This window comes from Pavona decussata, unplaced genomic scaffold, assembly GCF_977016875.1.
Source record: "Pavona decussata unplaced genomic scaffold, jaPavDecu1.1 SCAFFOLD_280, whole genome shotgun sequence".
NCBI lineage: Eukaryota > Metazoa > Cnidaria > Anthozoa > Scleractinia > Agariciidae > Pavona > Pavona decussata.
This window is the reverse complement of record NW_028145681.1, coordinates 541,833-567,407: the sequence shown is the minus strand read 5'-3', so window position 1 is coordinate 567,407 and position 25,575 is coordinate 541,833. Positions and strand designations below refer to the sequence as shown.

At 37.5% G+C, this 25,575-nt stretch overlaps 1 protein-coding gene across 1 annotated transcript; it reads left to right on the top strand.

Annotated features, from left to right (window-relative positions):
- Window positions 1-398: 398 nt before the first annotated feature.
- Window positions 399-22,853, top strand: LOC146455311 (cullin-1-like). The gene is made up of 24 exons (XM_085094389.1): window positions 399-957; window positions 3,038-3,120; window positions 3,961-4,037; window positions 5,170-5,337; window positions 6,403-6,453; window positions 6,890-6,980; window positions 9,011-9,174; window positions 9,682-9,750; window positions 10,138-10,231; window positions 11,034-11,164; window positions 13,303-13,410; window positions 13,619-13,725; window positions 14,445-14,493; window positions 15,100-15,231; window positions 16,187-16,304; window positions 16,411-16,487; window positions 17,031-17,117; window positions 17,442-17,486; window positions 18,351-18,443; window positions 18,622-18,669; window positions 19,353-19,426; window positions 20,264-20,369; window positions 21,636-21,749; window positions 22,303-22,853. Exons 1-24 carry the CDS (start codon window positions 812-814, stop codon window positions 22,381-22,383), a joined length of 2,313 nt encoding a protein of 770 aa, XP_084950515.1. The 5' UTR covers window positions 399-811; the 3' UTR covers window positions 22,384-22,853.
- The last annotated feature ends 2,722 nt before the right edge of the window (window positions 22,854-25,575 follow it).

The window sequence follows — 25,575 nt, the reverse complement described above, 5'->3', positions numbered from 1 at the left end:
TCTCCTTCGTCGACGCAGTTATTTTAGAGCGATATTGGATAGCATCTGACATGTACATTCCTCATCATACTGCGAAATGACCGAATAACACACGCCAAAAAAAATTAACACTGGCAGTCAGCGATACCGTCAGGCCCGTTTGTGTGGGATGCCTGTGGTAGACCAACCAATCAATTCACACAACAACGTTACGTAACGTAATTTCCTATGTTCAAATACTGGCAGCTTTTTATTTATCATAAAGGGAGTGAAGGCATTGTTTTAAATCTGCCGTATTTTTCATATTTCCCGTTAGCGTCTTTCGTTTCCTCTGTCGCACTTCCGTTTGATAACCTCATGGCAAAATTTGAAAGGCGCGGGTAAGCATGCATTGCGGCCTTGGTGTCTGTGACGTCACGGGCTTGCAGCCATCTTGTTTTACGTGCTTGAGGGTAATGTATCGTGAAGAAAAGTGATAAAAAGATGGTATTTTCCTCGAGAGACGGAGCAGTTATAAAGGAAAATTTCAACTAAGGATATGGGACTTCCTTCTGAAGTGCAGCTTGCTTGAGAAACGCTTTCCAAGTCAAGAGGGAAGTTCTTGTTTCGACCATTCATTTGTGTTGGTGGCTGCATGCATCCGTCCAAGTTGTGTACGTCAAACAGCAAATTCTTCGCGTTTGGGATGAAGTTGTTGAGATACTAACTAGTGCTGAAACCTTTTAGGGGAAATATTAGTTGATATTGCGAAGGACTACTCTTTCCTGCGAGTTTCAGGAAAGAAAACGTACAGGAAGTCAGTTAATAACTTGGGTTTGTGGACGCTGTAATTATGAACACGATGGCTTCTAGGACACAAAATCCGCATGGATTACGCCAAATTAACTTGGATGAAATCTGGGATGATCTTAAAGAAGGAATACAACACGTTTATAAGCAACAGAGTATGTCGAAACCGCGGTATATGGAACTATACACGTATCCTTTTGTGAGAATTTTATTTTGTTGTAGAAATGAACCCTACAAGTGATTTATTAAGACGGTTGTTTGTTACTTAGTATATTCACCATCCCAAGAAAAGATACTACTGATAAGGCTTCATGGCGTACCATTTTTAATTTTGTTGGTTTCCTCTAAGTCTTTCTGTTTCCAACCTGTGTTGTAGCAAAGTTCACACCTGGGATTTGTCAATGCTGGTCCCAGGTCTCCTGGTACAATTTACATTAATAATGCTACTCATGGCACATCTTTTGTTTTTGTTACTTTTAGAGGAATAACTGGTTGACGCATGATCAAGTGATTAAATATAATGCCACGTTGCCATGACAATAGGCCTTATCACGGTTTTCAACGCCATTTTGGCGAGTAGGCAAACACGTCCTGAAATAACAGTGGAAATCCGATGTCAAATAATTTTCATATAACATCGCTTCTGAAAAATTCATGAACTGGAAACTTTTGGCATTAGAAAAATGATTTTATTTAAGAAAAAAAATTGGAGGGATGTAGCTGTGCCAGAAAGCGTCCAGTCATGTTTTGAACTTTCCATACATTTCCCTGTATTTTTTCCCGCGAAATATTGTTAGTAGTAGTTCACGGCTGGTTCACTATACAGGCAAATGTATGGAAATGTTAAAACGCAACTAGATGCTTTCTTGCACAGCTACATTCCTCAGTTATTTTCTGTAAAGTCCTTTTCCTAGTGCCAAAAGTTTCCAATCCATGAATTTTTTAGAAGCGATTTTATATGAAAATTATTTGACATCGGATTTCCATACAAACACTGTTATTTCAAGATGTGTTTGCCTACTCGTCACAATGGCGTCGAAACCATGAGAAGGCCTATTGCTTCTTCTTTCTTCTTACTCAAAGTTTTGTTGTCTGTAGTAGAAGTCAAGGAAATCAGTCTTTTCATTGTAATTGCCATAGCATTTTTTATATAGAGTAGGTTAATGTAAAATCTTGGCAACCAAGCAAGTACAGTCAAACCATGCCCTATGACTATCAAGTTAATATGGGCAGATATTATGACCACCCTGGTTTAAGTCCCCGAAAGAGCTTGTACAGTCTCTATGTTTTGAGGATTTCCAGTGAGTTGCAACCCTCAAAATGCCAACTGCTAGTGCTGCTTACAATCCAAATTAAGGCATTGGCTCCACACAATGCCCTCGTTTGGAGATGATCATCCTGAAGCAAAAAAGTAACAAAAGAAATGGTTTGAGTTTGAAAAATGTAAACTCTACTCTGGCTGTTAGGTTGTCTGTTTTACAAAACATTTTGAGAGGGCTGCACTTACATGTACGCATCGCTGTAATTAGAAAAAATTAGTTGGAAACATTAGCATAAAATACCAAAAGAGCAACCTTACTTTCATATTTAGTAGTCTTTTTCCACCGGTATATTTGGGAATCATTGCTATCGGGTGTCCATTATTTTCAGGTGGCAAAAACATACATGTACATGTACATGTTTGGGTCAGTTCACCTTGTAAAACAACTTGGTACCTGAGATAGCTTGAATAATTTTTTAGTTTCTAAAAAAAATCAGTCTTTGTTCCTGACAGTTTAAGTCCACAGCATGCCCGTGATCCTCAAGCATCAGGTATTTGGTATCCCACTGATTTCTGTCTTGAAAGTCAAGTGATTTTTCAGACTTTTATAGTAGTTTTTTGAGGTATCAAAGTTGCTTCTGAGGGCATTACTTGAAGGGTTAATTACATGTAACTCTAGAAGCCCCAGTATTTAGCATTCATATTTTCTTGACTGTTCTCCATTTTTTCTTATGCTACAAGTTAGAGGAACATCAAGGCATTTTATCTTTGATGATCACATCTTTTATTCTCATAAACTGTATGTTTAATTTAATTAACCATAACATTGTAAGGAGACACTAAAATTATGTAGGTGCTGGCCGGTATTGGCCGGTATTGAAGGGTTACAGTCATCAAATATTTCACTACATTTTGGAACGTTATTATGATAAGCAATGCTGCACAACTATCAAACATGGATTTAGTACAGGCGATTATTCCAAACCTGTGATCCTTGACTGTCTTTAGACATGTATACAATTACTGCACGAGTGTTCATCAACAGTCACAGTCCAGAGTTCCCAAACAGAAAAAAGCCCCTAACCAGGGTGGTAAGTAACTGAAAAATATTTTCCTGTACTTGACTCCGAGAGACTTTAGTTAATCAGAAATGCTCCAACTTTCCAGTTGACGTAGGGTTTTAGAAAGTGTTTTCTTCTTGTTTCGTTTGAATAAACAGAAACAAAAGTAGACTGCAACCAATGTTCTATAGAGCAACAGATGATCAAATCCAAATCCAAATCCGGGTTAGATTCTCATGAGGTCAAAGATTTTTCTTTGCATCATGCGATCTCCCATTTCCTTAATACTAGGGCTAACGTTCAGTGGTAAATTCATGGGTTCACTTTAGCACTTTAAAATACACTGCAGAGGTAATTCTCTGATCCATCATTTGCAACCAATGAGACTTGTTTGGCACAGTTCTAGTCCTTGGCAGTTGCTCATAGTCAATCGTTGCACGTGATTGAAACTATTCTTGATACTTTTTGTTAAGTGCAATAATTTCTCTGCTTATCACTCAGTCTGAGGAGTAGTCATAACTAAAATGTCCAAGAAAGCAATCAAGGAAAACATTTTGAAAGTGATTTAGCGAAGGAAATGGATGTACAAGTATTTGAGTCTCATCTACGTAAAATATTCCAGATAACTTGTTACAATAATATTGATTTTTAAAAATAAGGTAACCCAAAGTTTCAGTAGAATAGACCTTTTTCATAAATTGCAGCGGCCAGTAAATTATATTAATAAACATAATTTATACATGTTTATATAAGAGAGTAATAAATGGGCTGCCATTTGTGAAAAAGGTCTCTTAAGAATGATTTTACTTGGTGCCACAAATCCATTGTCTTTGGATACTTATGACTGCCTACTTATACCTTCCTTTATAGGAGCCCAGTTTGTCGGTCATGAATTGTACAAAAGACTAAAAGACTTTCTCAGGAATTACCTCACAGGCATGCAAAAGGTAAAAATATGTTTCTTTTACTATTGTTTAATTCAGTGACTTTTACCTGCTTAATGGTAGTAATATTCAGATAAGCTTAAAGAAGATGCAATGAGAAATTACTGTCTCTTTATCACAACATCATGGTATTTTCAACATTTCTAATCCTAACATCTTACAGGATGTGTTGTGTGGAACCTTGTAAATATGACCTATAATGTAGCTTGCCAGAAGTCTCCCTGCAGCTCAGTCTTGGAGCATCTGACTAAAGATAAAAAATATCATGGATTTGACTCCTGCCAGGAACTTACAGTGTATTAGTTAAACAACAAGTCATGCAAGTTTAATAGACCTTCTCACGGTTTTCGACACCATTTTGACAAGTAAGCAAACACGTCTTGAAATAACAGTGTTTGTAAAGACATCCGATGGCAAATAATTTTCATAAAACATCGCTTCTGAAAAATTCATGAATTGGAAACTTTTGGCACTAGGAAAAGGATTTTAAGAAAAAATTGGAGGGATGTAGCTGTGCCAGAAAGCGCCAGTCATGTTTTGAACTTTCCATACATTTGTCTGTATAGCGAAAACCAGCCGTGAACTGCTACTAAAAATAGTTCGCGGGAAAAATTACAGGGAAATGTATGCAAAGTTCAAAACACGACTGGACACTTTCTGGCACGGATACATCCCTCCTAATTTTTTTCTTAAAATCCTTTTCCTAGTGCCAAAAGTTTCTGATTCATGAATTTATCAGAAGCGATGTTTTATGAAAATTATTTGACATGGGATTTCCATACAAACACTGTTATTTCAAGACACGTTTGCCTACTTGTCAAAATGGTGTCGAAAACTGTGATAAGGCCTATTATTATAGAAGAGGGCAGACTATGTTTGGAGCTCCTTTCTGGTGGCCCACGGGAGCAGGTCATCTGTGTATATACATTTCTACTTCATGCCCAATTCAGATGGGATTTCATTTGGTGTACAAAAACCCTGTTAGAAGGTTGCTAAGCCAAATAATGTTATTCCTGGTTCATGCTACGGTGGAGTTGAATGAAATGTGAACATTATTTTATTTACTTCCTTTTCTAGCCTACAAACGTAGCATAGCAGTTTGCTCATGGGAAACTTATGTATTCATCTTTTATAGGATGGTTCAGATCTCATGGATGAGTCAGTGTTGAAATTTTACACCCAGCGCTGGGAAGATTATAGATTCTCAAGCAAAGTTTTGAATGGAGTTTGTGCATATCTCAACCGACACTGGGTACGAAGAGAGTGCGATGAAGGAAGAAAAGGCATCTATGAAATTTACTCTGTGAGTTAATCCTTCCTCTTGTTGTTGATCTCGTTGAACTGATAAAATTAGTAATTAAATGGTACATTGTACATGTATTATAGTGTTAGCAGGTCTACATTGTTGGGCAAAGTTTCTGAAATGGCTGACCAAGGCCTTGGCCAAAGTCTAAACCTGGTAACATTGTTGGCCAATAGACATATCATTAAATCTTGTTTGATGGCCATGTTGGACATCCAATGTTTTTTTTTTTGTCCCATTAAATTGTTTGGCAAGAAATGTGACTCACCCAATAAAAAATGTAACTGGAAAAACTGGAATGTTATCCATTATTCAATTCAATTCAATTCGTTTATTTTACCATTAACCGTTATGGAAACTATGTGAACATGTAAATATTCTAAATTGTTCATGGACTAACCAAATGTGTCTAACAATGTTGGAAAATTGAGCCAAATGTGCCGCAACATGGTGTTGGCACCCAAAAATGAAAGTCATATCAACCAGTCAATTTTCAAAAACATAAACTGTGTGAATCCAAAAACTGTGAACACCTCGTCTGTGTTTCACTTTCAAAGGGAAGACAGGACATATTATTTGCATAAAATTAATGGGTCAAGTAGCTCTGTCATTTTCCATTTGTTTACATTTCTTGCATATTGAGGTCTCATTTTATGGCTGGCTATGACAATTGACATAATTTCCAAAACCGAATCAAAGTATTCATGTTGTTGTTGTTGTTGTTGTTTTTTTTTTTTTTCCTTAACAAGTTATAAAATTTAAAAAACGCCCCTGACTTATTATTTGAAATGGTGACCATCATATAATTTGAAATCTCCCTTTGATGTATGATGAAGGGGATGGTCTTACTAATTATAGTGATAAGGAATCTAAAATAGCAATTGTTCAACCAATTTTCTAATGTACATGTACCTGTAGAAGGTTTGCAGTGACTCTCACTCTTCCACTCCAGAAAGCCACACATCCTTTTATTGAAATAATCTTTCTTAAAGAAAGATTATTCCCAGCCTGCCTAAAGTGTCTGTAAACAACTTGTTAACATGAGTGACGTTGTTGTTGTTGTAGCTTGCCCTAGTGACCTGGCGAGAGAATTTGTTCAGACCACTGAACAGACAGGTAATCTTAATTTTGTTGTTACTTGTGGCAGACAGATATATACCACTGAAACCATGGCAAACAGGGATTTATTGCAAACTAACATGTCTTTTCTTGCTGCAAATATAGTTACTGAATATTTCCTGCTGCAATTTTGGTTCAACTTTGCAGTGCCAGAAATAAATTACATCAGAGAGTTTCTGGCCTTAAAAGTACAATTAAATGGTGTCATTAACAGTTCTACATCAAATCTGCCAGAATCTCACTAAATATGCAAGAAAAACCAGAAAAGTTTTCCCAATAGTTTAAAACCTAAATGTCATGTACATTGCTTTGAAAACCTGCTCAGTTTTGTTATTGTTAATAATATTGTACATATGTATTAATTTTGTTTGTCACAGTACGGCTGTGCATACTGTTTCCAACTCCTAGTTTTGCTATTTGCTGTTATTATCAGGTTACAAATGCTGTGTTGCGGCTGATTGAGAGAGAAAGGAATGGAGAGACAATTAACACAAGACTTGTCAGTGGAGTGATCCAGTGTTATGGTATGTGTTTATAATAATTTTCTGAATGTCTTATAGCCTGTGTAATTATTAAGTATAGTGAATCTCTTCCTGTTTATTCAGCAAAGTTATTTGTCAATCCAAATTCAAAGAAGTAGTCAGAATTATATGTGTAATGTCACCTTGTTGCGAAGAAAACCAGAGTGAGATGAAAAAAACATCAGTCATACAGTAATAATACATGTAGGTTCACTACATATACCAGTAAGTGAAGCTGAGTTGCATGACATCCACAAACGTTTAGTTACAACAGTTAATGCACTTTTGCAAGGGCAATTTGTTGTGTGTACTAAACAGTGGTTGTAACAGGCTGCCATTTTCTTTCAAAATGAGATTTTTAAGTGGTTAAAACTCTTTTGTAAGACCCTACGCCTTTCAGGATTTATGTTCAGTAGATGAATTCTTATTGTTTTCTCCTTCTTGAGGACAATAACAACAATAGAAGACAAAAGAGCTTTTATCAGCAGACAATACGTTGTCAGGATGTCAAGGGTTCTTGCTTCTCTGATTCATAATTTTATAGTAACATTTAAAACTTAAGTTGATTATGACACTATATACAGGTAGTACACTGCAGTTGTATTCAACCAACCACATACCTCTACATACCTCCAGATACTTTTAAAAAGTTTGATATGTTAAGGATGGTGCCTACTAATAGAGAAGTATTCTTGTGTTATTTATGACTATGAGGGAAAAGCAGTTCTTAGGAAGGACTTTTTTAAGGTGGCTTACTACAGTTTTAATGGAGTATAAGGGCACAACTTTTAACTCTTTTATAAAAAGGTTCCAAGCTGTTTTTCCCTTCACTATTTACTGTTTGCTTAAGTCTGTTACGATTCTATGTGAAATTTGAACAATTAAACGTCAGCAAATAGCCAAAATGAGCGACCGAGTACCCAATGAGAGACTGGGCACTAGTAGGTTAAGTCACGTTTTTCTCAAATTCTACCCGTATGACCCCACCTGAAAATTTCAGGAATAAGAAATTGGGTCTGATTTAACATTCATGCAAAGTAAAATTAAAATCTGTAAGACAGTTTTTGTGCAAACTAAAAGAATGTGAAATCAAAAATAGCTCAAAATCTGTCTTACAGATTTTTCAAAAATTTTGGCTCCAAACGTGATTCATCCGAACAAATCAACCGTGAAAATTTCATCATCAGTTGTACGGTAAGTTTTCGAGCAATCCTCGATCAAAGACAGATTTTTACAACCTCGGACGAGAATTGAATTGCGCATGCCCTTTATTTAAGCGCGCGCTCATGTAACGCCATGTATCGCGTGCGAGAAAGGTACAGTAAATTGGAGCTCTTTTACCGAGTGTTTATCAAACTTTTTTGCCATATTTTTTTGGCCCTAGGCTTGATTACATGTTTGAACGGAGTTTTGAAACTATCGCTACATATACCAAAGAGATTTGACGCCTTTCAAGTGCTGAAGTGGTTTTTGTTACTTCTTGAGGTTACTTGCGTCATTTTTGCACGCGCAACAAATACTGACGTGTGGCAGGCTATCATAGCGCGCGCTACTAAGTCTAGGAAAAACTGTAGTAAGCCACCTTAAATCCAGAGAGAAAATTGGGGGTAACCACGCATTTTTTAGAGATAACTAAGCAACAATATTATTATTCTAAAAAGCGGTAAAATACAAAGCAATGCATGTTGGTTTTTTTTTTTTTTCCCAAATTGAAGATTGAAAAATGCATGGCTACCCCAAATTTTCTTTTTGGATACCAAGGGCACTTGCTAGGTTCTGTTTTCTCCGCATAATCTTAAACTGCACAAAAATATCCTTGTATTAGTAGGCACCACCCATAGGAAACCCGAGTGTCTCCAGATGCGCAGAAAGTATGCGCAGTATCAAAAGTAGGCACCATCCTTAACTCATACATGTAGATGAGCCTTCTCCTTTTGGTACATGGCAGTGTTATTGTTAATATGTGTTGAACATTATTTATACACACTGTGCATTGTTGTCTTAACCTTTTTTACTCCATATTTATTCCACAGTTGAACTTGGACTAAATGAAGAAGACCCTTCCACCAAGGGGCCTACCCTCAATGTCTACAAATCTTCTTTTGAATCAGTGTTTTTAGATGATACAGAGAGGTTTTATACAACAGAGAGTACAGAATTTCTAAGAGAAAACCCTGTTACAGAGTATATGAAAAAGGTACACATTCCTGGTTGTTAAAAAACAAAAACAATAATTATTACTTTTCTTGTTCAACATTTCATGTTACTTATACAGACAAAATTGCATACCAGTGCTCAACTATTTTTTAAAGCCCTTCCTAAATGGAAATGCAACTAAACACAAGTTATGGCAACTTGTGGCTTTGTTTTGCGACCTCTTACCAGAATGTGCATACATCCATTGGACGACACTTGAATTAGTTGAATCACATTTTTCACTTTGATCACCCAAAGCAAGTTAGGGCAAGCTGGCATCAGTATTGGTTACTTCTACTTTTGTTTCATGTCATTCTTGAAATGATTTATTTTTGTGTGAAGTAACATCTCAATTATTTTGGCAAAATGATTTAAAGTGTCAAATACAATGTAAGTCAAATTACCAGTATCCAAGTTATCAGGTATCAGATCAGGCCATTTGCTCTTCAATAAGTGTGATATGCAATTCAGTTACATAACTTGTTGATAATATTGATTGAATATTCAGGCTGAAGCTCGTCTGTTAGAAGAACAAAGGAGAGTCCAGGTCTATTTACATGAAAGCACTCAAGATGAGGTAAGCTGTCAATTTTGGAAAGTAAACAAGGACTTTAACAAATTTGCTTCCTGCAATTTTTATTTATTTATTTATTTTATTTATCTTTTATTTATACATGATAAAAGCTGATGTGGTCATGTTATAATTAAAATATAAAAATTAAAAAAAAAATAACACATTTCAATACTTAAAAAGCTAAAACTAAATCTTTTTACAATGATCCTAAAACAAAACAAATTACTTACAAAAGATTACTTTTCAGTTTATTTTAAAACAAAATGTACCGGATAGCTCCCTTGTTTGTGTATCCAGAGAGTTCCAAAAGCTTATTGATTTGTAACAAGTACAGTACACTGTAATTTAATGACACTACATTTCACATTGTGATTTCTATTTTGTTTGCAGCTTGCCAGAAAATGTGAACACGTCCTGATTGAGAAGCATTTAGACATCTTCTATACAGAATTTCAAAACCTCTTAGATGATGATAAAAATGAGGGTATGTAGGTTTTAGCTTAATAAGACCACATCCACTTTACATCAACTTCAAAATATAGCAAAAAAGCTGGTTCTTCAAAGCAGTCAAACAGGGCCTTGCTGTAGTTCAACTACAGCCTTGAACTTAATTGTCTGTAGCTTTGATCAGTACTATGAAATTGACTTGGAATGAAAAAAAAATTGTATAAAATGTACATAAATGTGCATAACAAATGACAGGCCAGTCAGAAAATAAGGGAATCCCTTGCTGCATTGCGTTGGCTTGGGAAGGACATTGTGTGTCTAGATAAGGCTGTGGTGTTCTTCCTGTTTTGTTACAGGAAGCCTGTAATGTTACCTTATAAACAGTCTTTGCACAACCTGTTACAATGATTGCAAAGCAAAATGTACAAGACATTACACAATGTATACCATGTAACATACTTTGCAAAAGCAAAAACAGTTGTAGTCCATGATGCATGGAGGAAATTGACCATTTTTGTTCTTTTTATTGACTCTATGATCCATGTGATTTCCAAACTTTGTTGGTTAAAAGATGAAATATTCATCTTGTCACAGGCACTGAACAAAGAAAAAATGGGAGTCGGATTTCTTCTTTGTCTCACATTCATAACAAGATAAATGATTTTATCTTATCATTTGCTGAGCTTAAAGTGTACTTTCTTTCTCTCTTCATCACCAATTTTTCAGGCAATTTAATGTGGATAATTAACACCCATACAGTCACCTGCCTTCTGTTCTTTTCACTGTAGCTAATTTCTAATTTCTAAATTTCCTATAATACATTTTTGATATATGTTTAGATCTTGGTCGCATGTACAACTTGGTTGCCAGGATACCTGATGGACTAGGGCAGCTTCGAACCTTGTTAGAAAACCACATAACTAGTCAAGGACTCAATGCTTTAGAAAAATGTGGGGATCAGGCATTCAACGTAAGTAAACATGTGGATTGCAACAACACAGTCATTTTAATGGTGTACAAGGTAGTCAAGTGTGTGAAAGAGTTGTTTAGTGCATGATCTGGTAGTGATGTTACTGGTATACAGTTGGTTGACGCATAAATAAGTCAAGGTCCAAATTATTGTTATCTACGATTTGTGTACAAGAGTACATGTACATAAAAAATATCCCTTCTCCAGCCACTTTCTCTCTTTAATGTTAGTACAGGCATTTCATACTACAATAGGAATGTACATTTGGGGCAAACTCATTAAGGAGGCTCAAGGCAGTTTTTTTGGACTTAGGGTGGAAGTTTTGAAATTACAATCTCGCATACAAGAGAAACTTCGATCTCCTTCATACTACATCATCATTTCAACATATGATCAAAGTTCATTTTCTCATCGGTTTCCAAGCAACAGCTATTACCATAGCAACGGAAGCGCATAGCCTCTCATTTTAAACATTGTCGATTATCTCGAGATCTAGTCAGACACTTTATGACGAAACTTTAGGGATTTAAACTACTCAATCTAGACAACTTGTAGGGGGAATTTAAAAAAAATCTTTAAGAGCGTTTTCAAGTGAATAATGAATCAATTTTTACGTGGTGATTTTGTTTATTCCAGCATTTTTCACCAATATCTCTGGCTAAATAAAACTTGACACTTTGTCTTTTCTGTCAAAGGGTCTTTCCTGATAGCAAAACATTCTTAATGTATATAGAGCTTCATGGGTGTCTCCAATTTTAAGATATTTATGTTTGAAAACAGTGAAAATAAAGCGCAGATGAATGAAAAAGTTCCTACTTTGCATAAATCGAGATATCTTTAAAGTGCCCCCGCAGATTTTTCTGTGAAATTACAAGCGGTTAAAGTAATAATTCCTTTCGATATCTACGCAAGTTTTAGACTCAGGAACCGAAATTGGTGTTAGATAAGAAGGCTGAATCTTGGTCAAGTTTCAGTTGTTATTCGCTTTCTCCGAACAAGAATTTTATTTTGTTTGTCCCGGTCTATTTCACTGCTATTCACGTGCTTTGAATATTTATCATAACGTGAAGTCGTGCAAAAGGTAAAATTTACAATGGAAGACTTGAGAAGCAGGAGCATATATTTATGTAAATGTTACCTTTTGCACGACTTCACGTAATCATAAATATTCACAGCAGTGGAATAGACCGGGACAAACAAAATAAAATTCTTGTTCGGAGAAAGCGAATAATGACTGAAACCTTCTTATCTAACACCGGTTTCGGTTCTTGAGCCTAAAACTTGCGTGAATATCGAAAAGAATTCTTACTCTAACCGCTTGTAATTTAACAGAAAAATCTGCTGGGGTATTTTAAAGATATCTCGATTTATGCAAAGTAGAAACTTTTTCATTCATCTGCACTTTATTTTCACTGTTTTCAAACATAAATATCTTAAAATGGGAGACACCCATGAGGCTCAATATACATTAAGAATGTTTTGCTATCAGCAAGGACCTTTTAACAGAAAAGACAAAGTGTCAAGTTTTATTTTGTCAGAGATATTGGTGAAAAATGCTGGAATAAACAAAATCACCTCGTAAAAATTGATTCATTATTTACTTGAAAACGCTCTTACAGATTTTTATCTAATTTCGCCTACAAGTTGTCTAGATTGAGTAGTTTAAATCCCTAAAGTTTCCTCATAAAGTGTCCGACTAGATCTCGAGATAATCGACAATGTTTAAAATGAGAGGCTACGCGCTTCCGTTGCTATGGTAATAGCTGTTGCTTGGAAACCGATGAGAAAATGAACTTTGATCATATGTTGAAATGATGAAGTAGTGTGAAGGAGATCGAAGTTTATCTTGTATGCGAGATTGTAATTTCAAAACTTTCACCCTAAGTCCAAAAAAACTGCCTCGAGCCTCCTTAAACCTATGGTAAATGGGAACCTGGTGTGATGAGAATTGCGTTGCATAATAGAGTCAGTAGCAGTAAGGCATTAGGAGCTTACTTGTAGAGCTAGCCAATTGTAACAAAGACAGCTTGTATGTGTAGTTTTTGTTTGTGTGCCCTTCACTCGACAATGATACTTTACAGTACTGATGTTAAACATGGGTTGACTGCAATCGCAAATGGTACTGAACTCTTCTATAGGATCCCAAGGTGTATGTAGAAACAATTCTTGAAGTTCATCGCAAGTACAATGCACTAGTCCTGACAGCCTTCAACAATGATGCAGGATTTGTTGCAGCTCTAGACAAGGTACAGTGTTCCTGGTAAAAAATGTTTATCACCCAGTAAATGGGTTAAAAGTAAATAGACCATTCCAGAGTAATTTGTGGATTGCTCTGCACCATTTTGCCATAAATGTATCTTTCTATCCGTTGGTTGTTGCTGTAGTGATGCCAGGAGTTCTCTACTGATTAATTGCATATTTTGTCTTATGGTGACTTTGATTGGTTTTTAACAGGCTTGTGGCAAGTTTATAAATAATAACTTTGTCACTAAACAAGCTCAAAGTTCATCCAAGTCTCCTGAACTTCTAGCAAGATACTGTGATTCATTGCTAAAGAAAAGGTATGCTATTTTAGTTTGATGAGAAAATTAACATGTAGTAAAGCAGGACATCCATGGGCAGCTCCCTGGTTTGCCTCATGTAAGGAAGTCCCATTATCCAGGGTGGTCACAGTCAGGAAAAGTTAGGGAAAAATGGATTTTGTTTTTTCAAAGTCAGGGAAAATTCAAGGAATTTAATTTTTGTCTGGCCACTAGGTCTGCATTTTATAGTTTCCTTTTGGGCTAAGGTAATGTCATTTCAAAAAGTGTTTATCAAGGAATTACTGCTGCTTCATCACCAGTATTATTGCAGTGGATTACATTTGTCTTGGATTTTAAAGTTACTGGAATGCAAATCCCAAATCTTGACACTAATCTTTTACAATCGGGAATCCATAGATATGGAATACAGGTCCAGGCGTCAAAATCCTGAGTTTGTAGTGTGATGAATCCAAGACCTGCTTGGATAACGTTAAATGAGAAGACTGCCTCTTTGAAAGTTATAAAAGGTTTTCATAACAGGTAGAAAAAAAGGATAGAGCATAACAACAATTCACTTGGTATCTATTATTATTACTACCTAACATAAATCATTCATTAATTTCTTAAAATTTACATGGTTTCTATAAATCTTGACAAGAAGTTGGAAGAATCACAGTATTAATAATTAGAATGCTACATGTATGTAAGACAGCTTCAAAGAGCAATATAGATGAATCTCTAGCTTTTATTATTTACAGTTCAAAGAATCCAGAGGAGGCTGAACTAGAAGACATTCTTAATTCAGTGGTAAGTGGTAGGATCTAGTTGGCTGGCCTGAGGAACCTTGGAAATCACTCTTATATGTCTGATTTTTCAAAGAAATTTTCCTCTGATCCCAATAGAGGGTTACAGTGAAAGTGCTTGAATCACATAAGGTACTCTATCCAAACACATTAAAACTGTATTTTCGGATCGACAGTTGCACACGTACTCTGTACATTGCTATAAACAACATTTTTACAACTGTTTGTCAGTTAATATCCCCCAGGGCCGGGTTGTTCAAACTGTGATTAATGCTCATCCCCAGTTGAAAGTTAAGGGTAAGTTAAGGTTTTCATCCTGCTTGTTAAAAATATTTTAAAGTTAATTTTAAGCTTGTGGTTAACAAAAATCTAAGGTAAAACTGGTGGACAGAAAGCTTTGGGAGAACCTTTATTGATAAGTAATATTAGTAAACTAGAGTCAAAGTTCATGTTCACTCGGGATTATTTTTTAGCTTCATTGGGCTTTGAACAACTTGGCCCAGATGTCTGTGAACAGTAGAATTTTTTCCTGTAGATTTTTTCTTGTGAGGGTGTGAAGTTTCATTTCCATGGTATTTCTTAACACCTTGTTTCACGTACATGTATACAGATGGTTGTGTTTAAGTACATTGAAGACAAAGATGTCTTCCAGAAGTTCTATTCCAAGATGTTGGCAAAACGACTGGTACAGCACAACTCAGCTTCTGATGATGCAGAAGCTAGCATGATCTCTAAACTTAAGGTAAAATAGTCTAATTTCACGAGTAAGGTAGCAATAATGAAAGTAGGTAGATCACCTAATTTCAGAGGTTATAATAATCATTATGACAACACATACCAAACAAAGTTGTGTGAGCACAGTGGCATTGACTATTGATCAGCATGTCAAACTGTCCACTGGTCTTTTCTTGTGTGTACTGTTACTTGTGAAGGGGTGTTTACATGATGCGGTTAAGACTGTTATTCCAGTACAAGATGAAAACTCCATATTTCATACTGGAAATTACAAAAACTGTTTTCTTGATGCTATGAAAAAACATTCTGAACTGAAATGCTTAAACCACATGTAAAAGTACTTTAAGTCAGACATTTACTTGTTTTCATTATACTAGTAGGTTTTAGTATTGCAATGAAAATCTAATCCAGCATGACTACCCAAAGTAAACATGCACCAGTGTGTTGAGCTTCTTTTTTTTTTATAAATAGTGGTCAATTTATTATTCTTTTGTATGTACAGTTACTTAGCCCTACTAACCTCATTAATTTTGAAAAGAAAAAATTCTGCTGAACTTTGGACATGTTAACGATGCTAGTAGGACTGATAATCATGAAAACAAAAGGATAAATATCTGCTGCCAGTTATGAAAAAGGTTTATGACTTGTAGCAATATGAGATTTTGGACTGCTTTCGTTTAAACACCCCCACAGATGCATACATAAGAAAGTTTCAACTGCATGTTCTCTTTCCACTGTAAGTCAGTACCGGTGAACATTTTGAGAAAACAAACAAAATGTTAGGGGTACAGACCCTGGGATGTGCTACCTTTTAATGTGAAGGACCAGGGGAAGGGGCATATATTTTTCATGAAGACTGCCTTAGGCCAATTTGTATCTTCACTTGTGTACCTACAAACCTATCCACCCCAGGAAAGAACACTGATTTTAGCTTGCTCTTCCATTGTTTCTTTCTCTTGCAGCAAGCATGTGGTTTTGAGTACACATCTAAACTTCAAAGAATGTTCCAAGACATAGGAGTTAGCAAAGATCTTAATGACAAATTCAAGAATCATCTAATCAACACAGAAGCCTTAGATTGTAAGTTGTTTAATGTTTTAGGGAAATGATTACAGTGATTCAATGTCTCTCTGTTTTTCTCTTTGTTGACAGTATATTTTTTGTTTGTGTTTTCATCTGTCTTCAGTGGACTTTTCAATCCAGGTTCTAAGTTCAGGATCATGGCCGTTCCAGCAGTCAGTACCATTCTCTCTACCAGCAGAGGTAAAGCCCTGGTCAATAACTTGTATGTGTTTTCTTTGTGAACTTGCGAATCATTTTTATGTGGAAACACTTATCTCTTCTATAAAATCACTGTATTTACTTTGTTCCAAGTGACACGTAATAGTGTAACTTCTTGGAATGACTACTTGACATACTAAAGTGGATGTCGTATGTAAAAAAAAGGACCAGCATGGTTCTTGTTCTGTAGGCCTAGCTCCATATGCTTTAGACACTACTGATCCGAGCAGTATTTAAGACACATGTCACAGGTGAACCTCCTAGATGACCTACATTTACCATACTACGAGCACCACAGTGGGTTAAAGGGTTTGATTCCTATTGAGAGACAGATTGTCTTGCTTTATATACTACATCTTTCCTATTTTCATGACCAAGCTTAGAATTTACCATCTTATTTCTTTACCGCCGAGGCATATACAGCTGTGCTGGTGCAGGGTGTGAGACACCTGTGTTTAATTGAACACGCTCCCTTAATGCAGGCAGTTTCTTTCATATAACTATTAACTTTGGATTTCATTTCAGATGGAAAGAAGTCATCAACGTTTTACAACATTTTACAGCAGCCAACACAGTGGTCGGAAACTCCACTGGCTTTATCACATGTCCAAGGTAAGCTCTTTTCATGTACCAACGCTATTCAAGTATTTTTCTCTTAGTTGGTTGCACGCTAAAGTTGGGCCTGGTACAACTGATCTCCCACAATTAGTGCCTATTTTTCGTTTCGCGGGAATGGTTTACTAAGGTAAACGAAAATAGAGCCTGGTCGCGGGTTACTTGTCTAGTGAGTTGAGGTACATTGGTCTTTGATACCGTACAGTCCAAGGAAAACAACTCGACATTACCTCCAGTATCCATCCCCCGCACAGTGTTGTTGCAATTGGTCCAGTAGCATGTTGACCATAGCTACTGAGTTCATGTTTGCTGTCCTTACAGGGTGAACTGGTAACAAATTGCTTCAAGAATCGCTACACTCTCCAGGTGAGAAATCTTAAAGAACTGGTTTATCACCAACTACTTTCTCCAAAACCGATTATCTATTTTGTTCAGTTCTCTTTGAGAATTGTTGAAATGATCGGTGAGTTGGTAAATCGAGTCTTAAATCTCTTGTTTTCTTAGGGAAAAAGATTTACGAAGCCCTCTTAAGTATAATTTCTTAACAGATAGAGAGCCTTCATTTTCGCATGATGAAAGTTAAAGCTGTGCTGATTGTGGCCGAGGATAGGAGGACTTCTTGAATCTGACCCTGGCTAGGAACGAATTCAGGATATAGATTTTAAGTCTGGAAAAGTCAGTTTTGGAAAAAGAAAGTGTGGACAAAATTTTTCGTGAAAAGGTTCTTACTGGAACACCCCCTTGTAACCTGTTTTAGACTTTCGTACTGTTGACCTTGGGTGCTTACCATTCACGCAAACCACCCGAAAGGAAATTTTCGGCATAAGTACGAAATGAGTTAACTTGTCTTAACAGAAGATGGATAACATGCAAAATGTATGAACATCAGCTGTAAATCCCAAAAGCAGTAATAAAAATGCATCACTTTGACCAGAAGTCCATAATTTCAGAAGTACTCCAAATGGAATGATGCGTACCATTTGATTTTCCAACTGGAATTTCCGGGTTTTCCATGTAAATGGTAAGCACCCTTTGTCTCCAACACCTTCTCGTACTCAAGGTGATTTCATTGAACTGCATTGCACATCCTTGCTGTGCAAAATTCCTTGCGACGTCAGCGCGCTTTTGAAAATTAATACTATGGAATTTGCGCAAGACATCTGTCATGGCCATTCACGGTCGCGTAGCATTGATGTGTAAAGGATTATGTAAATGTTTGTTTCACTGTAGGCATCCACCTATCAGATGGGTGTACTTTTGATGTTCAATAACTCAGACAGTCTGACCTTGGAGCAGATTCAGGAACACACTCAACTTAAAACGGTGGGTTCCCTCGCACTTGATTTGATGTTATGTTCTGTTCGTTTGCCTTAAGATCATTCGGATGAAAGCTACTAACCAGTACTTTCCTGTAGTACAAGGCGGCTGATGTTTTAACTTTTGAGTCTTACACAGTCCCTTACACAGTTACTTATTTTGCTTCCCCTTATTTTGTTTGTAGGATATTCTTTCTCAAGTCCTTGGAATACTGTTGAAGTCGAAACTTCTTGTAAGTCAAACACTTTTGTGGTCACTGTTCCACCTTGCCCACCTTATGAATTCTTTTACTATTTCTAAAGCGTAAACGTTCAGTGAAACAAATTGACAACTTTGCAGCGTTTGTGGAAAATCGTACGAAGATTACAAGTCACGATTATCATAAAAGGGTTGAGATGAATCGATAAACGTTACTTTTTGCGGTTTATGATGTAACATATCAAACAAGAAGAAGATTGTTTCATCCGATTTCCAAACACCTAGGAGTGGGTTGAAAAGACGAGGTGCAGCCGATTTTTTTTTTTTTTTAACAACTTCGAGGTATTTGGAAATCGGATAAAACACTCTTTCGAGTGTTTGAAATACCTTCCCATTCAAATTCAAAGCAAAAGTTCACCAAATATCAAAGAACAAGTTCTTCTATCTTGTCCCCTTGGGCAGTGTTGGGCAGTGTTGCAATATGCCTGTAATTGCAGACGGCATCGTCAAATCCATCTTATGTCATAAGCTCTGAATTCAAAGGGGATCTCTGGGCAAATGGCGAAGCAGAATTGATAGAAAATTGAGAAAGATTAACATCACTTGGATAAGGAAGGACGAATTTCGAAGGAATTTGGATTACAAAGACGTTTAGAGTTAACTATTTAAAAGGTGCAAACCGTGGCATAATTCCCTCTCTCTATCTCTCTCTCTCAGATGTGCGAGACGTCTGACGATGGCTCCAATTTAGACCGGCAATCATCAGTTAGTCTTTTTATTGGATACAAAAAGTAAGTGGATATATATGTTCCCTTGTGTTAAACTTGCCTTTAGTTCATACTTGTGATGTCAATACAGCTGAAGCTTCCACAGGTATTTTTTTCGGGGACGTGAGGAGAGAGGGACTGTTAAATCGTCCTATGCATGCCCTTAAGAACTTTCGCCCAAGCAGACAAATAACATCCTTATCCTTACCACTGGTTTGTAAGATTCTTGTGCTGGACATTTCGTTGAGCCAAAACACGGTCATGATTCTGAACAGAACGTACTGTGAAAAAAAGAAATGCCAGCAGAGTGTTACATGTCTGTTGTGCTGTTCCATCCTTAGTTAAGCCTTGACAACAAACGGTTTCTTCACCAGTCCCCATACATCCTCTGCAGTAATTGTTGCAATTTGCCTTCGGTGATCATGTCTTTTCTTCTCGGAATGTTTCTGTTTAATCTTACATTGGTTTTCAAAACATATTTCGGCGTGATCAAATGCCATCGTCAGTTGCAATAACTCAGAGAGTGATAGGTTTATTAACATTAACTACTTACATGACAATTACAAAATGTAAACTACGAACTGGGTTACACGTACAACTTCAGTGTGAGTTAAAAATTAGTTTTGGCAGTCTATAACAGTAAAGCAAATCCGAGAAGCACGCAGCGCGACAAGCCGCTGAATTTTCAAGATGTTACAAGACAAAAGTCAATTACAGAAAAAGAGAGCTTCTCAGTTAAGCGGCAACGCAAGCAGTTGCGAATTAACCCAAAGAAAATGGAGCCCAGTATTTTTCTTTTCTATTTCACGTATATTTGAATCAGAATTCGTTTTCTGACCTGATTTTGCATTTGATTCACAGTAAGAAGCTGAGAGTTAATATCAACGTGCCCATGAAAACAGAACAAAGGCAAGAACAGGAACAAACACACAAATACATTGAAGAGGACAGAAAACTTCTTATACAGGTAACAAGTCCACACAGGTATCAGCCTGAAGGAAAAGCGCTATCCAGGAATCACAGGGAGCTCGCTTTGAAACAAACTTTCAAATCACGAAGGCCTCATAAGTCAAGATATATCTTAAGTATTGTTTCTTAACAATAGACTATTGCTGAACTAACAATAGACTATTGTCAAAAGACAGTACAGTCAACTCCCTTTATTGCAGACACCCTCGGGACCGCGAGTTAGTGTCCTCAATAGCGAGAGTCCGTAATAGCGGGAATTTATTTCAGTCAAACATCTTTAATTTATTTTTGCCGGGGATTTAGCTGCTGTCCGTATTATCGGGGTGTCCGTAATAGCGAGGTGTCCGCAAGGCGAGAGTTGAATGTACTTAGAATACATCTTAACTTAGAAGGGCTTCGTTATTCTGACACCAGGGGCCCGTTTCTCGAAAGTCCCGGTAACTTATCGGGCCCGATAAGTATATTTTTAAATGTTTTTTCGCCGATTACACAGTGATTACAGACATGGTACTTAGCCAATGTTTTCATACAGTTACAAGATTTCAAAATTTAGTATTCAAAGCTAGCAAAAATTGACTTCTGCTAAGAAACGTTTATCACCAAAATCACTTATCGGACCCGGTAAGTTACCGGGAATTTCGAGAAACGGGCCCCTGGTCCGTTTCTCAAAACTCCCGAAGAGAGGGCGCCAGGAGTATTTTCGAATCCTGCTTTTTCTATCAATTGGTGTTAGTTTTTAATGCAAACTAGTCCGTTGTTTAGGTTTCAATGTTTTAGTTTTCAAAATTATGAAAAACTCTAATATCTGGTAATGAACGTTATGCACGTAAATAGCTTTCTGGCCCGAAATGATTTGAGAAGTTTTGAGAAGCACGCGCGAGGGGCGCGTTTCTCGAAACTGTCAATATACCTTGCCACGCTCATGAAGTCCCCTGTAAGTCCGTTTCGGATGTTCTCAAAACTCACCTTATTTTAATTCAGTAACTGCTGGGAGCTCGCTTGCTCCTTCTGCAGGTAAACGAGAAATTGCCTTTATCGCGAAAATAAAAATCGGGTCCATTAAATCTGATTAAATATGGGAAGTCAACTAGCGCTTCAAGCAACGCTGTTTCTACCGGGAAGAACCCCGGTAAAGATCCCTCAACGGGCAAGAAACGTACGAGTTGCGAAAGGATTCTAGCTCAGTCCGAATACAGGAATTCTGTCGTTATTTTGTTTACTGAACTTTTTTATTGATGTCTTGTTTTACCTTGTTTCATTGTAGGCAGCCATTGTACGAATCATGAAAATGAGGAAGATGTTAAAGCACCAACCTCTGCTGGCGGAGGTGTTATCACAGCTCTCGAGCAGATTCAAACCTAGAGTTCCCGTCATTAAGGTACCTAAATACGCAACCACAATCCCTGACTGTCTTTCTTACTAGACATCATTGTGAAATCTCGTTCCAATGAGATGCCATTTACTGGTTCTGCAATTAAATCTCTGGTCATTAACGGGTTGTGGTGGCCTGTGGAAACTGGGATATCAGGGATGTAATCACTGTGTTTAGAAACGAGACATTCCACTATTCTTTCTCTTGCTATCTCAGAGCAGTCTGAAATACGGCCCAATTTTCCCCGCAGCAGTGGCGCTCTGTAGGAAAGTTGTTTCCCACCCGTTGTACAGCCTGTGACTTTATATACCGATTCATCGTTTTGTCGAGGTGTAAGCAGCAAAACGATTGAAGAAGTAAGACGAGTAACTCTTTTCTCTCCGTAAAATCAACTATAGTGAAGTTAGGTTGGCAAGTTACCTCGAATCCAGGGCTTTGGTCTTCCAAACTCGTCGCAAATCCGGAATCTTTTCATCTGGTGTAAACGTTTGCTCAATGTGGATCACTGTTGGCTGTTTTCGGTAATTTAATGATACTTATTCATTCTGTTCTTTTTCAGAAATGTATTGATATCTTAATCGAAAAAGAATACCTTGAGCGAGTAGAGGGAGAGAAGGATACTTACGCTTATTTGGCGTAAGAACTGCAGCCAGCCCGCTGACCACATTGCATGAGTAACGGGACTGGAATTCAACTCGATAGCTGCTTGGTCAGCTGGCAAACCACGCAAAAAACGGCTATTATTTACTTTTTATATTGGGAGCGGCGGAAGGGATAAGCCGACAACACGATTATTCCGAACTGAAGTTTGACCTTGTCCTAACAAGAAACTGGTTTCATAATTCTTTTGATTGGCTAGGCACTGGAATGGTGTAGACATTGTTGAAGTGGTGAACCACTCCACGGCTGAGTTTTGATTTCTTTGACGATGCTTCACAGCTTGACAATACACCAGACGTGCCGCTGCTGCAGCACTTGAGTCCTTTTTTTGCGGTGTCTACTTGTAATATTTATGTATTTTGCTAGTTTTTACGCACGAGGAGAGAAGTGCATTCTCGTGAATTTGTTAATTTCTAGGATTCTTGAAGAAGTAAATGTTGACGAAACGTGTGTTGTGCTTTTGTATAGAAAGACAGTTATATGGGTAGAAAGCTCGGTTGGAGTTGACAATAGCTCATCTCGCGCTCTCTTTACAACCCTGCGGTATATTTCTCAACGAGATATTACGATATTGCTATACTGGCGAAGGGTAGGATAGATGATTAGGGACGAAAATAAGCAACACTTTCCGGCCTAATTGCGGTGGTTTCGTTTCCATCTGCGAGTAGCTCCAAGTAGCCGAAACCTATGCCCCATTCCAGATTCAGCAAACGATCTCGACGAGTGTTTGCTACAGAGCTGTGAGCAAGCACGCAGAAGTAAAGTGCTCAGAGTTTAATCAGAGACAAAAAGCCAAATTTAGAACGTGTTACAACTAAGGGTTGTGTAGCAGGACGAATCTCTGACGTGCCTGTAACCCACCCAAACACCAAACCTGTAACATAAGCTTGGCCGAAATCTAAGCAGACTAAATTCTAATCAGGCCTGAACCCTAACCCCGCCTATCGACTAGTTATCGGTGTGAAGTATACCCTTTGCACCAAGCACCAAATATGATTGACTTTGGCTTGGACATCTGCAATGGCCACAATATCTGGAGAGATCAAAAGGCAAACGAACAAATAAAGCTTTTGATGACCGTCGGTAATAGGCTGGGGTTATTGGCCAAGTTTGCTCGGTGCATTATACCGCCTCTGACGTATCATATTTTTCATTTTTCCTCGTGTTTTTAAAGGATAAGCTGGCAAATTAGGATCCTCGTTTAGAGTCGTCATAAAATGTTCGAAACTTGGCAGTGAAACCACGGGCCGCAAGAACCCTTAAATATTTACGTTGGTTCATCGAGGCAGTGAAGCATTGCCATTGTCATGAATTAGAAATACGTATCTTACTGTTAGAAATGTTGCCTTTTTTCTTACCAAAATCAGTGGTCAAATGTTTTTCTATCGGTAAAATTGGGTTTACGTTCGGTGTTAGTATGCGCGATTTAGAGGTTAGCCAGTTATACAACTTGTGATGTTATCAGTTTTTGCAGCGGAAATTGTTGTTTAAATCTAAGCAAATGTCTTGAAGGTATACCCTGAAAACCAATGATTTCCCCCCCGCAAAATAGGGGGGAAAATTGGCCAACCCAACAATTTCTTCGGCAATTTGGTAAAAGAAATTCAATTTTTTCAACACTGATTCAATGTTCGGCTTGGAGAAAGAGAGAGACCAAAAGATCCGCAAGCCGAGCAAAATTTTAGAGAAAAAAGAAGGCAGGAGGCAACGAAAGACGACTGCATGCGCGAAGAAACGTTCGTAAATGACCTGAATAAATTCTGCCGGCAGAATTTCGAGCACAATTCGTCACCTGCAGAAGGGAGCTTTCTGCCGGCAGAATACTGCATTTGGAGCAAAAATTTGAGCAAAATACGGAAAAAAACAGGGACAAAATATTTACAAAACAGTAAAATTCAGAACAGATCCAAACTACCTAGGATTGTGTTTCCCATGACAAGCTAAAACGTGCCTGGATGCTGAACATAGTACAGCGGCATTGCAAAAAGTGCGCCCATTTTAACGTAAAACTACTCAATGGTATTAAAATTCTGTGACGAGCCCGATCAGCCATCAGTTTAGATGGCCACAGTTTTGCTTCACAAAGTAGTATTGTACCTAGCAGAATTTTGTTGTCGGATCTGAATTTTTGAGCAGAATACGCGATTTTTACGATCATTGCTGTATGCAGAATACGCCAATTTACGAGTAGACTTAACCCAACTTACTATAAAGTAAGTGTAAAAGTTAGTCTTCGAGCTGTAGACAACGTTTTAGGACGTTGGGCGGTTTGACGTCACTACGATAAAAAATGTGCACTTTCGGGGATATATTTGCGGGGTTCGAACAGGGGGCAGATGCGATTCCTGCCGTTTGACACTTGAATTGTACTCTGCGGGTTTGAAATTCGACGTATTAATTAGCTCCAACTCTCTGAGCGGTTTTCAGTGTCTGAACTCGAAAGTAATTTTGCGTTTGCTTCTCCTCAGTGATGATTGGTTAGCAAAATTTGCACCACCATTTGTAAGCCAATAAGAAACCAACTCGCATGACTTGCTCTCACGCGTTTTCCCGCGCTTGGCACCGGTTATCTGTATTTGCTTCGAGTTCTGATTGTTTCATTGCGCTGTTTACGTCTGTTGTGGTTGGTCAGCGTTAGACAGTGACGTGGCTTTGGTTTTACGACACCAAATGAAAACCACTCTAACTGGTACATTCTCCTGAGGGTTGGACCGATACCATTTTTTCAAATCGTTCCGATACGAGTACGATATTTACCGATATTTGGCATTTTTCGATATTGATATCGATATCGATATTGTGATATTGTATTGTAATAAATGACTTTATTTAAGACCTACACGTACACTCTCAAAACTCTTTATGGTCTGTAAACATTATACAAAAACACACAACCCTGGAAACAGTGTTTCAACTTTGTGTGATACTTTCTTCGAGCTCACCTCAGTGCAACAACACATATATACACAAACGGAAAAACATTGGTTTCCGGCTTCAAATATTCAAGTGAGTGGTCACGTGATCAGTATCGTAAGGGATCGAAGCAGGCGATATTTCTAGCCGAAGTATCGATATTCTTCAAGGAAACCGCTGTCAATGATATGGAGTATTTGGTACTTAGAGCTGATGTCGAAATGACTGTACGATTTAACACTGCCTTGAATAAAGACCG

What these genes read in the sequence shown, in the direction of transcription:
- LOC146455311 (XM_085094389.1), top strand. Translation starts at nt 812, where the DNA reads ATGAACACGATGGCTTCTAGGACACAAAATCCGCATGGATTACGCCAA. An exon ending in ACAGAAAACTTCTTATACAG is followed by an intron (nt 20,370 to 21,635) that starts GTAACAAGTCCA and finishes GTTTCATTGTAG; the next exon opens with GCAGCCATTGTACGAATCAT. An exon ending in CTAGAGTTCCCGTCATTAAG is followed by an intron (nt 21,750 to 22,302) that starts GTACCTAAATAC and finishes GTTCTTTTTCAG; the next exon opens with AAATGTATTGATATCTTAAT.